The sequence below is a fragment of the Aphelocoma coerulescens genome, chromosome 5, assembly GCF_041296385.1.
Source record: "Aphelocoma coerulescens isolate FSJ_1873_10779 chromosome 5, UR_Acoe_1.0, whole genome shotgun sequence".
Classification (NCBI taxonomy): Eukaryota; Metazoa; Chordata; class Aves; order Passeriformes; family Corvidae; genus Aphelocoma; species Aphelocoma coerulescens.
This window is the reverse complement of record NC_091019.1, coordinates 28,462,737-28,478,879: the sequence shown is the minus strand read 5'-3', so window position 1 is coordinate 28,478,879 and position 16,143 is coordinate 28,462,737. Positions and strand designations below refer to the sequence as shown.

Here is a 16,143-nt window from a genome sequence, read left to right as displayed (position 1 = left end):
TGCCCACATGACCTCCTCCTTGTCTGTGAAATAAAGTACTATTACGATACATACTCCATATATCTGTCAGTTCATATTCTTCTTTTTTCTAAATTAACTATGGGGGGAAAAGAGGCAGAAGAAAAGGTACTATTTCAAGATTACCTCCCTCCTGCTCCTTTATGCTAGCTGTGCTCTACCTTGGTATTTCACTAGTGTCACTGGTAACAATTTCCACCCCACCTCCCCCCCCCCCCAAAAAATGGTCACTTACATTTCCTAAATTGAGTTACTCCAGTGTTAATGTACATTAGATATGCAAAAATTAAGTTCACAAACCAACAGTGAGAAGTCTAGTGGAGTTACATTATGAGAAGAATGGGAAATCCAAGTTTACATGCCAGTATGGGTTTAATCATGATTTAAGCTTTATAAAAAGTCTGAGACAGCTTAGCAATATTTCAGTCATATACAAATTATTATAACATCAGTTTTGCAAGAGAGTTTGGGGCAAAAGAGGCAGCAGGGAGAGATGCATACACTGATAAACTTCCTCATGGAAAAATTTAAAAATACATTATTTATGGATGTTTTTATTGTAAAGAGTGTATTTAACACAGACAAAAGCCAAGTAGTGATAAGTTATTGTGGGTAAAATTCTACAAATCAGAATGCCAAGAGAAGACACCATCAGAGGATATAAAGGAAAAAGTGCTAAGACTATGACTTTCTTCCAAAGATGTGAAAACATAATAAAAAACAGTGCTCCAAAGCAACAGAATTAATTCACATTTACAACCCAAGCCTTAGATTTGGCAATTACAACTGTTCTGAAAAAAGTTACTCTTGACTTCTCTTTATTGAAGAGGAGGGTGGGGAAAGAAAGAGGAAACCATTTTTAAAACCAATGCATTCAGAGTTTCCTGACTGCAGCTCTCACATTTACGGCTGAGGAGCAAGACTGCTAAAATGAATTCCCCTTATTGCACTCAGATTAGAAAAGAAGTAAGCACAGTTTAGAACTCTGTGAAAATAACACAAAGAGACTAGCAGAGGGAAATCTGCTAGACTGAAGGATTCAAGCTTACTGCCCTTCAAATGCAAGTTATCTTCAAGTAAGTTTTTTCTCTTTTTGCAGTTTTCCTTTCAAGTGTTAACACACTCAGCATACACTGCTCCATCGTCTCTCAGGTGTAACAAATCAAAGACTTTATTTTCACCTCTGACATTTTCAAAAAACATATGAATATATGACATACCTTATGCTGTAACAGTTCAACCCTGCATCAGCTAACAATTTTTTTTAGGTTTAAGCCTACACACTGTACAGCCTACTTGCTTTCTTTTTGTACTTTGCCAGATCTCCTCAATTTCACAAACTTCTGAACAGAACTGTCATTATTAATTCTCAGCAAGATACCTAAGCCACTATGAATCACTGCAGCGACTGGCAGCAAGTGTCGGCACCACTCTCACAATGCTTCAGAAATGGAGGGAAGTCCTAAAGCAACTAAAAGCTTTTAGCTAAACCTACCACTGACTTGGTTCTTGCACAAGTCTTCATCCAACTTCATTAAATAAGATAGCAAAGAAAAAGCATGCATTAGGGTGACATAACATTTCACAAGCCAGAAATATTTCATTATTCTGCCTCTCTAACACCAGGGTCTCAGCTCCACGTCTCCAATAGGGACACCACACAGGCTGCAACTTTAGTTTCTCAAACTTCATTAAAAGCTTATTGAACAGTGACCATCATGTGTCCTATAACTGTCCACAGTGGAGTTGGGCCCTCAGTGTTTATTCATTGGATATCAGCCATCAAAACTACTTGACTCTAAACAAGACTACAGATTACACATGTTGTGCCCCTTCTTAACACAAGCACTGCATGATGTAAACTATTATATTTACTATGCAAACCCACACATTTTTCCATGCTGTGTAAAAATTAAATTGTTGATTAATATTCTATCCATAAAGCAATTTATAATAATGATTTTTCCTGAAGAGAAGTGAAAGTGAAAACAGAAAAAAGGGCTTTGTTGTAGTCTCTAAGGTGCTGCTAAACTGCATTGCTAAGCCACAGATTTCTATACAACAGATTGCTGCAAATAAAGAGGGAGTGAGCACTTCTCTGCATAGAGAAGTTGTGGTTCTTTTCCCAGAACTTACATTTACCATGATCATTGCATTTTAGCAGTCATACGACTTTAACAACATTATTGTCTGGAACACTGGCAGCTCTGCAGTCCAGTGGTAGAGATAACAAAATATTTAAACTTCAACAACCATAGAGAAATTCACTGTTGTTCTGATAATCAAACCCACAAAAATACAAAGAAGCAAACTACTGTGACTTCATGCTGACTGTATTCACTGTGTAGTAGAAGTCAAACTTATTTTCCAACATCTTTTGGAAACTTAACCCATGTTCATCCCATGAACAAGTGTGCTTTAGTACTTTGAGTTCAATAGAAAAGATACAGCTCCATTTCTAGTGATGGGTAATTTAAAATACATGTTAGTATAGACCATTCTGTAGCACAACCTTAGAGAGTTATAAAAACAAGTTTAAAAGTTACGGTAGGATGTACTTGGTTTCTCACATTCCACTCAGTATCTCACTGCCTGTCCATGCTCATCACATGAACTGGCAGTCAATACAGTTTGCTCCATGGCGTCAAGACAAGCTCATTTTGAAATTACCATGGGCATCCAGAGCTTACACCAGAGAATCCTGAAACAGCTTGCTGTGAGACATAGCCACATGCAGAGGCTCATGCTGGTTTTAGAGAATAAATCATCTTCAAGAGAGGCGTGCTATCACATCAGCAAAACTTGTTTTTGTTGAACTACTATTTTCATTTAAAAAATCATTTTCTTTATTATCCTTACATGTTTTTTCCTAGATTCATTGTCCTCCTATTAAAACATACTGTAATTTTTTCAGTAAACAAAATTTCTAGATAAATGTTAATCACTGTCTGGCCATTTTCTTACGGATAGTAATTCTCAGAACACATGCAGCTAGTAACAGATTAATGGAGGTATCTAGTTGTGACACACATGCATTTACCTAGGCTCTAAATTTTTTTTCCCTCTTCAAAGGTCTAATCTATTGACCTAATTTGGTTCCATTATTGACACATTGAGCAATACAATTAAGGGACTGCTTAAGTTAGTTAACTAGGGATGGGATAGTGTGGTGTATGAGGGGTTTGTGTATGTGTAGCTCTTTTATTTTTTTAAAAACAAAAGTGAGAACAAGTTTTGTGGGTACCTCAGTATTACTATTACTAGTATTATTATTTTTCTTCACAAGGCCCATGTTTAAGTTCAATAATCTTTCTATTAAGCATTCAGTTGTAATTACTACTCACACTTTAGAACTGTCAAAGAGAATTCCTACCAAATGGCAAACATAAGACAACTGTGGTGTAATTTATCATGGTAAAAGCATCCAACTAATTTTCAAATTGTCTATTAAGTACCCATAACTGACATAAATTTAATTGGTCTTGACATTAAGAAAAATTCCAGCATACTCACCCATACACACAGTGTGGACATACTAAACCAAATTCTAAAGATTTGCCTAAGCCAGAATGGTCAAGTTTAGAAGTTTCAAGATAATAATAAAGAAAGTGACAAAATTAATCCATTTTTCCATCTCCCTTAATAGAAAACATTAGTTTCAACACAAGAAAAATTGCTATAGCTTCCGCTGATTAAACTAGTTTCTTGTTTGATAGACTCACAATAACTCATCCTATCCTCTGTTGAGAAATCGAATAAAAATCAAAAATGTCTGGTTGCCCACGCTTATTTTTGCACTTAAAGATTTAGCAGCTTTCTTGGAAGCTGGGAAAAGAGACATCTTTAGAACACAGTGTTAAAAATACATCTCTGTTTCCCTACCTGTTTCTCACTCAGAGCTGTGATTTTGGCTTGAAGTTCATGAAGCTGTTTCTTCAAATCAGCGTTCTGATTAGAAAGAAAAAATATCTGTGAGAAAGATATTCCATTTGTTAACATAGAGTAGTAGCAGGAAGGTGGGTTTTTTGTTTTTGCATAGTGTACTATAAATACAGCACCTCTGGATGTACAGTCAATAAAATTCAAATGGCTCAACAAAGCCTTATTTAAGTTGCTGAGTGCAACAATAATCAGAGGACCTTTCTAGCACTCAGAGAGATAGCCCAGTTTGGAAAGAAGATTTCATTAAAACATCCATTAGTGCTTTTCACATTATAAAGCATGTTTGTACATTTCACCAAGTTTACAAATTAAACCAGAAATGGTTGTTAATATGCAATACAATAGTATCATACTGTATATAACAGTACACTAGGGTATGTTATCTAAAACATTCTCACCTATGCTACTTATACAAAGACATTTACATTTAACTGTGTAGGGTATCAAATGTATCTATTAAATCTTAATTGACACATGTATCAATTGAAGGCAAACATACCTAAGTCCTTATTTCCATGTATGTTTATGCCTTAGACCGTACTAGAGAGAATTACATTTGCCTTGGCACATCATTCATATCAGCACTTTGCTTACAGTAGCACTTTCCTAAGTTTCAGATTTTAAAGCCATAAGCATCACTAGAAAGATGCAGACAGAAAACAATTTTTACCAGGACTTTTTCTTTTCTACTGAAATAAAAAGAAATTGAAGAAACATCTGTCCTTAGTTTAAAACCTGCAAAGCTCTGCAGAAACATGACAGGGAAGCAGGTTTTCCTTAATTTTTTTCCTTTCTCACTTCTTTTGTTCTCATTTACATTGTAAAGTTTTTATACTAGATTATGCAGGTTTAGTCCGCTAAGAAGAAATATTAAAACATAAGATTAATATCATCACAGGAACTTCATGCATATTCCCTATTTTTATATTCCTCCATAGAATTTTGAAATGCATTTTGATTTCAGCTTGCAGATAGTCTCCAATTCCAGCAAAACCAGATATTGCCCTGTCATCCTCCCTTCTTTTAGATTCTACCTAATAATCTGGGATAAAAACGCATTAAGACCAGTGGAAACAGGGACCAGATTTACTTTTCCTGACTCTAGGAACTTTGCATGGCTGCTTGCAGCATGACTTCACTTTCAGCAAATATGAACTGAAAGCAAACTGCTCTGCAGACTAATTGTTAGCAGACCTGACCAGCGAATAAGAGCAGCAGATCTTACCCAAATCCCATCAGAATAAGAACGTTCAAAAAACCAGATTTTTCAATAAACCCTGCTTAACCCTCCCTGTCAGAGGTTTAACTACCTGAGTGTTACTAAAAGCTGTCTTCTCACCTCACTGAGCTCAGAAAAAAATGTACATTCAGAAAATTACAGGACATTTACTATTGTATGGGGATGGGAGCTCTTAAGAGCAAACCTCAAGTGAGCGGCCTTTGTCCCTCTACTCAACATTTGAGACTGGTTTGAGAGCTCCACAGAACTCCCCATCCAGCATCCTGGAGTGTTTAACTGCTGTACAAGAAAACCCAGGGACCTTACGCAGTTGTTGGGAAAGGGATGACTTCTGCTGTCTATGCAAGGAGTCCAGTTATCCAACCTCAGTAGCTCTGAAACTTCCCAAGGCCAAGTGCCCGTTCTATGGACACTACAGTGCTGGTAAGATACCCAAGACAGGCAATCTGAACACAAGCTTAAGCTATATTGTTTGGACAAAATTTCTTGGACAGAATATCCTCTCTCTTCCTGTACTGTGAATCTTCTGATACTCCAAAAAGGAAAAAAATGATTGCTAATAATGGCGGCTTTTATAAAGAGCATTTTCCAATAGAATCAGAAACTTACTGCACATCTGAACGGCACCATAGCCCAGAAAAGTCGCTTGATTTAGACTATTAAGAATATGCATGAGGCAAAAGGCTCCATAGTGGCAAGAATTTTGGTTTTGTTTTAAACAATCCAACAGTCATCGTTCAAAAACTTGTTCATAAGTTTTCTTCTAAACACTTTGTTAGCAAGGAAGAAGGTGATCTAGAAACCTAAAATTCTCAAATTTCATGCACTGTTATTTCCTGCATTTTTAATGGAATTAATCCAATACAAAAATAAATAGTTACCTGTGGATCTTGCTTCATTTGGGCAACCAATTTCTAGAAAGAAAAAAGATGCAACAATACAATGAAGATTTTCATTACGAATCTTGTTGAACAGTTTAAAATTCAGTATTTTTTAAGAACCTTTATAAAAGCAAAATATTCAGTTTACAACATTTCAATAGCAAAGCCTGGAGTCCAGTATTATAACATTTCCAAACCCATTCTTATTAATATAGTAAAAGTACTGTATTCAGCCATCACTTTTGCTCCTCCTAAACAGCTCTTGAACAAATGATGCTTTTTAAAGACAATTTAAGCCAGCTGGGTAAGATAATCTAATAGCTGTGTCTCCTCTAGAACTGCTGCCCTCTTTGCTTGCAGTCGCAAGAAACACAAACCACAGATAACGGCTGCGGGCACAAAAGCTGTTTGTATATTCAAGGGCAGAATATTTCAAGTACTAAAGCTTTGCCTGTGTGTTGACTTGGCTGGTACCAGATGGAAGACCCATGCTCAGAAGTATCTTTGCCACTTTTCTCCCTCAGAGAGAGAGATTGAGATCACTGTAGGAAAGATGCCCTCCACATCCAAGGGAAAACAGACAGATTGTTACCATTCACTATTCTTCCTCCTTCACTTCCTTCAGGCAGCTGCAGGACAATGTTGTCTATTGCTAAGCAAGGAGAAAGTTACCAAAGAAAACCAGAGCCCAGAATGAAAAGGACAACGCAAACAAAAAACTCCTATTATCTTTTTTGGTAAATTTGTAGAAATTTACATCTCTAATGTCTTCAAAGATTATGTCTTAGGTTTAGTAGCTACTAACATACATTTCTTTCATTGATCTGCTTTAATTACTTTTTGAACCAGGAAAACATTCTAGATTCTGTGACAGTAAGTTCCCAAGTTAAATTACAGGACTCTTATGTAAATGGATGGCCTCCTTTTTCTTTTGAATCTGTTTCCTTACAATGCAAGTATGGGGGACTAATACGGTTACGGAAAACCAGAGCTGACTTGAGTCAAGAGCAGTTGGAACCTGGACCTGATGATCTTTACAGATCACTTCCAACTTGAAACACTGTATGATTCAAAGGCAGCTTCTCTATCCAGCTCCTTTTTACATTTTTTCCACACCACATATTCCCCCCTCAGTCCTCACTTCTTCAGATTGAAAGACTCCTCATGCACAAATTCTCTAGTTTGCCTCTATCATCTGGAAACAAAGTTTAAAACTACATGCAACACTCAAGTACTCTCTACTGCAAAAACTCCTTCCACTGTGCCAACAGCCAGTTCACAGCCTGCTATTGCAGATGTAAAACTGGGCCAGTTTTTTCCCAGTGCATCACTTGGCATTTATCTACACTGAATATTATTGTTTCGTCATGCTGCCATTCAGTATCTCAAGAACACACTTAGCTTATTTTTCCTCGGTGCTTCCTGCCACATTGGAGCTTGACAAGCAACAAATCTGTTAGTTTTTATATAAAGTGCTCCTGCAGACACAGTCATAAGACAATACAGTCAGTACTGTAAACTCTTCATAAAATACTGCTAAATTTTTGGATCACACAGTACTATGTCATACAGTTCTAAGGAAAAATAATTTTTTTTTTTGCACTGACCTCAAATATAAGCTAAATTTAAGGTATTTTCAAAAGCTACTGGTCTTTCTGCCATGAAATAAGAGAAGAACAAGGATGTTTTAGGTTCCTTCCACACATCAGCTTGAGGAATCATCAATGAAACTCAACCCTTCTGTAAGAATAGCTAAATATAAGTCCTTTAACACCTCTTGTGATCAAAACTATGAAAAGCAGACTGCTTCAGAATAACCTTAATTAAGTCAACACAGTAGCAGAATGAACTACTTAGACTTGATGCATTTCTTCTCAGGACAAGCAATATAGCCTTGACATGGAAGACATTTGAATATTCAAGTTGTACACTGAAACAGGAAATAATCTTGTCAGATGTCATTCATGGTGGATTCTCTGATCATAGAAAGTAAACCAAAAAAGTAGCTTTTTCTGAACAACTAAACACCTTTTTTTGGTCCTTATTGGTAGTAGTTTAAGATGCACTTTGCCAAAGCAGCATGATGAAAGCTTCAGACAGACTTCTAGAAGTGAAACAGAAGAGGCAAAACCCAAGGAGCTATTCTACAAACAAAATCACCATCATACTGAGCATCACCTGTACAGCCACAGCGTAAGCAGCCACAGGCAACACGCTGCATCAGGAAGCTGGGAGGATTTGGCTACAGTGCTGAGCTGAATTCCTTATGCTCATCACAGACACCTGTCTACCACATCCAATGGGACAACAAACCATGACTGTGAGCATTGGCAAGCTTTGTTAGAGAGTCCCCAGAAAAAAAAAAATACTACAGAAGTAAAGGATGACAAGAGACAATTCTCTATAAATCCTGAGTAAAAAGAAGGAACATATTGTATCTCTTTAGGTTATAAAATTCAGAGCTATACAAAAAAGTTAAAGCATTTCATTTGAAGATTTATTTTTCCTTTTTGTGCCCCAACCAGTTTAATGTCTATCAGTGCGCATACTGGAAAGCAATAACCACACAAGCATGGTCTGCAAAACCTTTACTGAAGCACCCAACACTTTGTTGCAAGTGTTATTTTTCACTGTAAACATATAGGCTTTTTCTTAGCCTTAATTATAGAAATATAGAGTGTCTTGAATTAAAAAGGACAACCTTCTGATATAATGGTTTTTCTAGTTTCACCAACTCAAACCGAATTTAATTAAAGTTGATGCTTGCGCAGACCTCACTTTTAATGACAACTGGGCAAAGTTAAAGCAAACAAAGTAAAAAACCCCACCAACTTTAAGATGTTAAAAAAAGTCTTTTCGGACAATTTCCTGTTCAACAGCATCATTATGAACAGATGCCAAAGATTATTCAAAATTCACAGTCTTAAAATTTTTGGTTCACTTGGGCATAAAGGGGAATGAAGATGCACACAAGAGGTAAATGCTGTCATACAAACACGAGCATGATTAACATTTGGATTGCTTTACAGTAGTTAATACTTGAAAAAATTACTTACTGGCCTTAAACATTTCTATGTCTGCAACAAAATGTCATGGGTAATTTCTGAACTTCCTTACCCCCATAAAAAAACTTCATTGAAGTTTTGAATACAAAGGCCTTGGAATTTCTGAGGAGAGCAAAATACTCATCATCTATAGTTCTGGAAATCCATCCTTAGCTTTTTCAGGTTTTCCTCCCTAGCTCTAAGTTGCTTTTTTTTAAAGCAGACATAGCTTGATTTTACTAATTCACCCATTCGAGTTCTAGCAATATGCTCATCATTGCAGCAAGTACAGAACAAGCCATCCAGATCACATTTTAGACAAGCCACCAAGTAATTTTGAAACATTTTCCAAATTTCATATGATGGACTACACTGATCAATGTAACTTATCATATATTTCTTTTATCTACTGTGTAACAGTTGTGAGTTTCAGGTATCTGAAGAGCTTCAGAAATACTTGGAGAACTGTGTTTAGAAAAGGTCTCCTTATTAAATTTAATATTTCAAGTTGGCATCTAGTCTGTGTCTATGGCTGTAGTAATTTTCTTCCAAGAATTAATTTGCATATATCCTCCTATATTTACTAAATTAGGTTTTATTATCATTATTTTTAATAGTTCCTCGTTGGCATTGTAACAAAATGGCAAGAAAACATCGTAACAAAAACGGCAACCCTACTGCCATGTAGTATGGAACAGGCTACTAGTACAAAGACCCAACATGTCAAAATTTACAAAGCCCAAGCACTACAACATTTTGGTTATCAAACATATAGTTTAGAAGCTACTAAAGTAGAAAACATGCCAGAAGAGAAGCACCAGATTAAACTATGCAGCACTGTATACATTTCACTTCAAAGGTCCTCCACCATATTCCTCCATTGCCAACTGAATACTGAAGCTGGCTTCAGAACATCAGAAAAACCTTCCAGACAGAAGCAGCTGAACACGGTTTTCAGAATGTTTTTATTACTGCTACAGAATACTAAAAAAAACCAAATCCCCACCCACAGCTTGATATGTAGATCTTTCACATTTGCCAAAAAACAACAGGTGGTGAGGTCAAAATGCAGAGTATAAAATTCTGAAGTAGTTTCAAGCTTATAAAACAATTATTACTATAGTCATAGTGGTATTGCTTAATGCTCCCATTAGTAGTAATACTGTCAGCAGTACTAATGCTGCTATTGCTCTAAAGCAAGAAAGAATATAAATTACCTGGTGAACCTGAATTTCCACTTTCAGAGCCTCCTGTAGAGTCTGCAGCTCCATTCTCTACCTTCTCCACTTTCTCTAGAAGTGTCTTTGCTGATTCCAGTGCCTTTAGTTTCTGGTTTCCTCTTTAACACCAGTCCTATAGAAAAATAAAGGTTTTGTTTTGGTTGGTGAAGGGGAAAAGTGAATTTGAAAAAAGGAGATTTTAACAGAACAAGAATTCAATAGTGAACTATACTCAAACACAGCTTTCTAACCTAAACACAGTAAGTCTTTTGAACACAAGAAATCTGCAGGCTCTACAAAATGCCTGCCTTGGAGTCATTTAGCCAAATTTGTTACTTCCCACATATCCCAAAGTTGACATACTTATCCCTTATCTTAGTTTGCAGGCAGTTATTTCCTACGAATATCCTATTGCAGTTGCATGTTAAATTAGAAAATTTAACTACCAAGAATGTTTTAAAAATCCGTGTAGATGAAAACTTATTCTGGAGAATAAAATTCTACAACTGCAATAAATAGTTAAATTGAATGTACTGCATTAACACACTTCCATGATACTATAGAGCTGTTCTTAGATGGGACAGTGTGCATGTTATCTAACAGAACAACATTAATATATTAATAACCCACTGCCTAAAGTTTGTGCCAAGTTAGTAATTTCAGTTGAAATGAGTTCTGAAGGAACAGAAGAGTGATATGAAACAGCACAAGACATTTCAAAAAGATAAACTTTAAAATATTTTTAATCTTGGAAATCTACTTGTAGATCATGAGTATAAAGTTTACCATCTTCACTTGTACTACAAACAAATCAATCCCCCCAATCTCTGACATAGAAAAGCATTATCAGACATACTTCTAAAAGCCTTGAATGCTGGACAAGAGATTTTTGTTCAGAAATATGTTAACAGTATCAGCTTCTGAAACAGGACTGAGATTCCCATATGCTCAAATCATAGGGCAACCTGTGTAAAAACATCTATAAATACATACACATGAAAGTCACTGGAAAACATTATATAGCAATTTTTCCAGTCACTTTTGCATCCAGACACCACAATTAAGGAATTGCTGCAGTTAAAATAGTTCCTATTTTTCTTTTTTTTTGAAAATTGCTCACAATCATTGCACAGGTATTGTGGCCTTCCTAATGAGACTACAGTGTTTTCAGAAGGATCCTGACATCTTAGATTAAACATGCAGGCTGTAAAAAGAAAGTAACTATGATAAGTTAAAGAATTTTATTTTAATGTTGTCTCACTACAGTAAACTGAAGTAGTGGACAAATTCGTGAACTCCTGAAATAAAAAGGTTGAAGGTGTGTGTTTTGTTTTGTTTGTTTATCATTTATCTTTTCAAACAGAAATGTGTTACAAAAAGAGAAGACTATAAAGGGGGTTTAAAAAGCATTATATTTAAACTCTTCATCAGTGTTGTCTGCTGTTAGCCTAAAGTTGCTTATTTAAATAACAAAAGCCTGATCAAACTTTCTAGTCAACACATGAAATGACCTTCCGAAAGGGCCTCTCCCACATGTGACACAGATGAGTGAAAACAGCTGCCTTTGCAGCACTAGCCTCTATAAAATTGTAATCTGTATCAAGGGATACACGGAAATTACATATAGTTCCCTGTCCTATTACCACAAACAGTAATGAGAAAACAGAATCATGGATTATTACTTCCACTCACTGACAAAAACAATTATAGCATGCTTCAAGTCCCTACCACTGCAGTTTCAAAAGAAGCCATGCTTCAGAAAACCACGTGGGAGACTGGTTAATGAAAACTGGAACCCACTACAGAGGCAAGAAGTCTTTTGACCCTTGGAAATTCAGTTTCAGTGTAAAGATACAGGCAGATAAGGTCAGTTTCTTTCTCAGTGTGTCTTCAACAAATCAGAAGGTACACATGATGAATAGTTCGTATCACTCTGTAGCTACACACTAACTTCAATGTTGAGTGCAGAACAGCAAAACAATTACCTCAACTGAGAATATAAAAAATATCCATCACTTAAATATATGTAACTGTAATGTCCAATACATGTTCCTGGCAAATATGACACAGAATTTCTGTAAAAGAACATATAAAGATTAAGCTACTTCTATTAATGCACAACTTAATTTGACAGATAGAAATTGTAGTATTGATGGTTCATAAAAACTAATCCAAGCTAATTGCATCTATGCCTTGAACAGCTAGCAAGATTTTTCAAAATTAATTTTTAAGAGGTTCAAGAAAAAAGTGACACTGCTTTGCTCAGCCTAGCTCAGTCGTTGCTCAGCCTAGCTATGTTTATAGGGGTATAAACATGAAAAAATATATTTAATTTAAAAGTTTGGTCAAGCTGCCAAATTATGAATAGGAAATATATACAATTGTTTCTTTCTAGAACACACACTGGCAGCTTCCCTTCCCAAGCAGGAATAACTATTTAGTTATCCCTGCCTAGAATTCCCCCAAAGGACCTTATATCCTTATCCAATGTTAAAAAAACAATACAGTAAAAAAAAAAAAAGGCAAAACAAAAAAAAAACCAACCAACCAAACAAACAAAAAAAAACCAAAAAACCACAACCCCCTCCCCCCAAAAAAAGAATCGTTCCTTACATCCAGCAAAACCTAAACTGCATTTTACAGTTTACATAGAATAATGCCTATAAATATCTATCAGGGCATCTGGTTAAATATTGCTCATACTTCCTTTAAGAGGAGGCACAAAACTACGTAACTGGCCATACATTTTGCAAGTACAAAAATTTTCAGTATTTTTGAACTTTTATTCTTTTAGACTGAACTTAAAGGGAAGATTTAAAAACTTAGTTCAGTGGCATTATAAACTACCTATAGTACCACATTCGAAGAGGTGTAAAACCATCTCTGGATCAATCATAGAACATGGTACATTTTCCCCTTTACTCCTATGGCAGTGGAATAATTTCAAATAAAAGCTTGTAGATGACTGAAATTGCATGGGTGGCTGTGCCTGCAATAATCCTTCATCCCATTATTTCTAAGTGAAAACAAGCAAATGCGTTGCTCAATGCCAGAATCAGTGATTTCCAAAAGGAAAGCACAGGATTCAGGAGCGCATGCATCTCTTGTACATCCGGACATACTTCCAAGTCTCAGTCAGAAAGAACACTGAGCAAGAGGTAAATTAGGCATTTTTGGAGGGATTTCAACTACTGGAGGCAGCAGTCCTCCATTCAATTTCTTGCTGGCATTCATTTATTACCAATAATCACTTATTTCTTAAGTGGTTGCTTCAAGACTTATAATTTCATACTCAGATAAGTGCCCCAATGCACTGCATATGGACTATTTAAATACTCAAAAACTGAATGAAACCTGAAATTCTACAATAATCACATCAGTGCATTCACAGTTCTGTTATCTCAATTAAATATAATCTACATGGGAACCTCTAAAATATCACAATGCTATTTAGACTACAGCTATTTTGGAAGTTACACTAGAAACACAGCTGACAAGGCATATATATTTATACAAACAAAGGTAGGACACACACAAAGCCATGAATGCCTTCTGTGTGTATGGAAGGACTCTGAATAACTCGGAACTTTAGAGAGAAGTCTTTCTGAGCCAAAAATCCCTTCAAATAAATTTGGTTTTCACATACACAGAAAAAAAACCCAACTTAATATTATTATTTTTGAGCAGATGAATTTAAATGCCCATTGTACTTACAGACCCTTGGGCCCAAAACTCAGCCTTACAGAGATTTTATTTATAAGACTGGGGCTTCCATCAATAACATTTACTTTTTAAGACTTAATTTCTGAATATAAGAATAGATAGAATTTCAGTTTCAGTAACTATCAAACTTTTCCAGGAACAGATGCCAGATCTTCATACTATCTATTCTTAGGTAAGCCATTTTAGCCTTGGGAAGAAGTACTTACCAGTTTTGAGTAAGTTATCCCTTTCAGCTCTCTACCCCCTCCTAGAAAAGAAAAACAACAACAACAACAAAAAAAAGATAATTACAAATATTTTAACTAGACTTTGAAACAAAAAAAAAGGAATTCAAATATTTGAAAAGTTGGATAGGGAAGGGTTGGGATTTTAGAAAGAGGGTTTTGGTTGGTTTTTCTCCAGGGAGGTTGTAATTTTTTTTTAAATGCTGAAGCTAACTATAAAACACCACTTTGAAAGAAAATCTGTTTGATGTGGCAGGGAAAACTAAGGAGACCTACAATTTCAATCTGGATTAAAATACAAACTAGTACTGTCACTGGGGGAGAAGCGATTATAAGCACAAATTTTTCTAGTCCTATGCAAGGCCAGTGTCCCCCTCCCGTGGGGGAAAGCCCTTCTCTCCACCACATTTATTAAAATCTATATCGTAAGCCCTGTCAGTTGCCACAGCTAAATATGACAAGGTTACCCACCCTAGACATTTGCCCACCAGCTCTGCTAGAGATTACACTAACACCCAAAGATGGTAGAATAGGTGGTAGGTCAGCAGAGTCACTAGAGCTCAAATCCCAGAGTACTACTGGAGACTGAAACAAACAGCAGTGTAAGCCAATTCGGTGGGACATGAAGTGTGGAGGCCGAGGAGAGGCACTGCCTGTTACTCTGCCTGGGTCACGGGTAGAACATTCAGTAGCACAGCAAGGTAATACCTCTTAAATCACCATATGAATCATAAAAAACTCATGAGTCAGAGTTCTAAAAAGATAGTTATAAACGATAACTCATTTGCTCAATTACTTTGCCTAATGCTAAAAAAAAGCCTTCAAAATACTCCAAATTTTCTAGGAAAATACTAGAATATTAGCATATTTTAAGCTTTAACTTCACAGCTAACAAGATCTTTGCAGATGTTTCTATCCACACATAAGTCATCATAGAACTGAAGTTTATGCCCCAGCCTTATAAAAAGATCAGCAGTAGAAAGCTACAATCATCTCTCACTCATTGGAGACCAGCACAAGTGGAGAAGTTTCCATTTACTAACCAGCAGAACCGGGTGCTTATGACCCCTGAGAACAGAAAAGAAAACAGGAAGCCTACTGTTGGCAGTGACAGTATTGTCAGTTTCCTAGTCTCAATTTTTACTGTGCATTGTGAGCCACAAAATATTAGGCTATATTTAATTTTAGAGCAATTTCAGGTTAGTTTACATAACATCCAGCTGCTAGCATGATAGGTTATGAACCGGGAAGTACAGACTATTTTGAGGTTATATTCAAAGTAAGTACATTGACTCTGGATGCCACAGAATCTTAAATACCTTCATTTTTGAGGGTGCTGAGGAGACAGGTATTATTCTCAATCTCTAGTTGTTTCTTTTTGGTATTAAAATCCTACTTGTCACCTCTACCTCCCACTAAAAATCAGTTATTTAATTAGTCCAGAAACCTACAGAGGAAGCCCTTTCATCATGCAAGCACTAACTGCCGTCTTCAACAAGCAACTACAACTATACGTCCATGCTATTAATAAAAACCCAATAATTTAAAAAATCTCACTGGTCTAGATTATTGACTTCAGAAAGCTAAACAAAACAGTCAGTGCTACACATCTGCAAATGCAGTCTTAGAATAAATAAGCATGATTTCTATTTAAAAAAAGAAAAATATCAATTTACTTGTAGCACGAGTACACACAACCTGACAAGAAAGCTGTCACTTAAAAATAACAGCAACTGTTCCTTCCTTCCTTTTTTCCCCCCTACATAGACACTCGCCTCCATAGCAGGACCCTAGTTCCATCAAGATAGAGCTCTGCAGAAAAAAGCTGCACAGTTACAAACCTTCAGATTG

At 36.1% G+C, this 16,143-nt stretch overlaps 1 protein-coding gene across 9 annotated transcripts in view; it reads right to left on the bottom strand.

Annotated features, from left to right (window-relative positions):
* The window catches only part of PHF21A (PHD finger protein 21A), a 127,833-nt gene that overhangs the window by 82,699 nt on the left and 28,991 nt on the right, over positions 1-16,143 (bottom strand). For 4 of the 9 annotated variants that reach the window (XM_069017333.1, XM_069017325.1, XM_069017327.1 and 1 more), the window contains 4 exons: positions 14,275-14,315; positions 10,343-10,478; positions 6,082-6,114; positions 3,901-3,987 (listed from right to left, as the gene is read on the bottom strand). In XM_069017333.1, the coding sequence (XP_068873434.1) occupies positions 3,901-3,987; positions 6,082-6,114; positions 10,343-10,396 (174 nt within the window). In that variant the 5' untranslated portion in view covers positions 10,397-10,478; positions 14,275-14,315. Of the gene's footprint in view, positions 1-3,900; positions 3,988-6,081; positions 6,115-10,342; positions 10,479-11,201; positions 11,234-12,330; positions 12,421-14,274; positions 14,316-16,143 lie in introns of those variants that run through there. The other 5 variants (XM_069017329.1, XM_069017330.1, XM_069017334.1 and 2 more) reach the window with 3 other exon arrangements.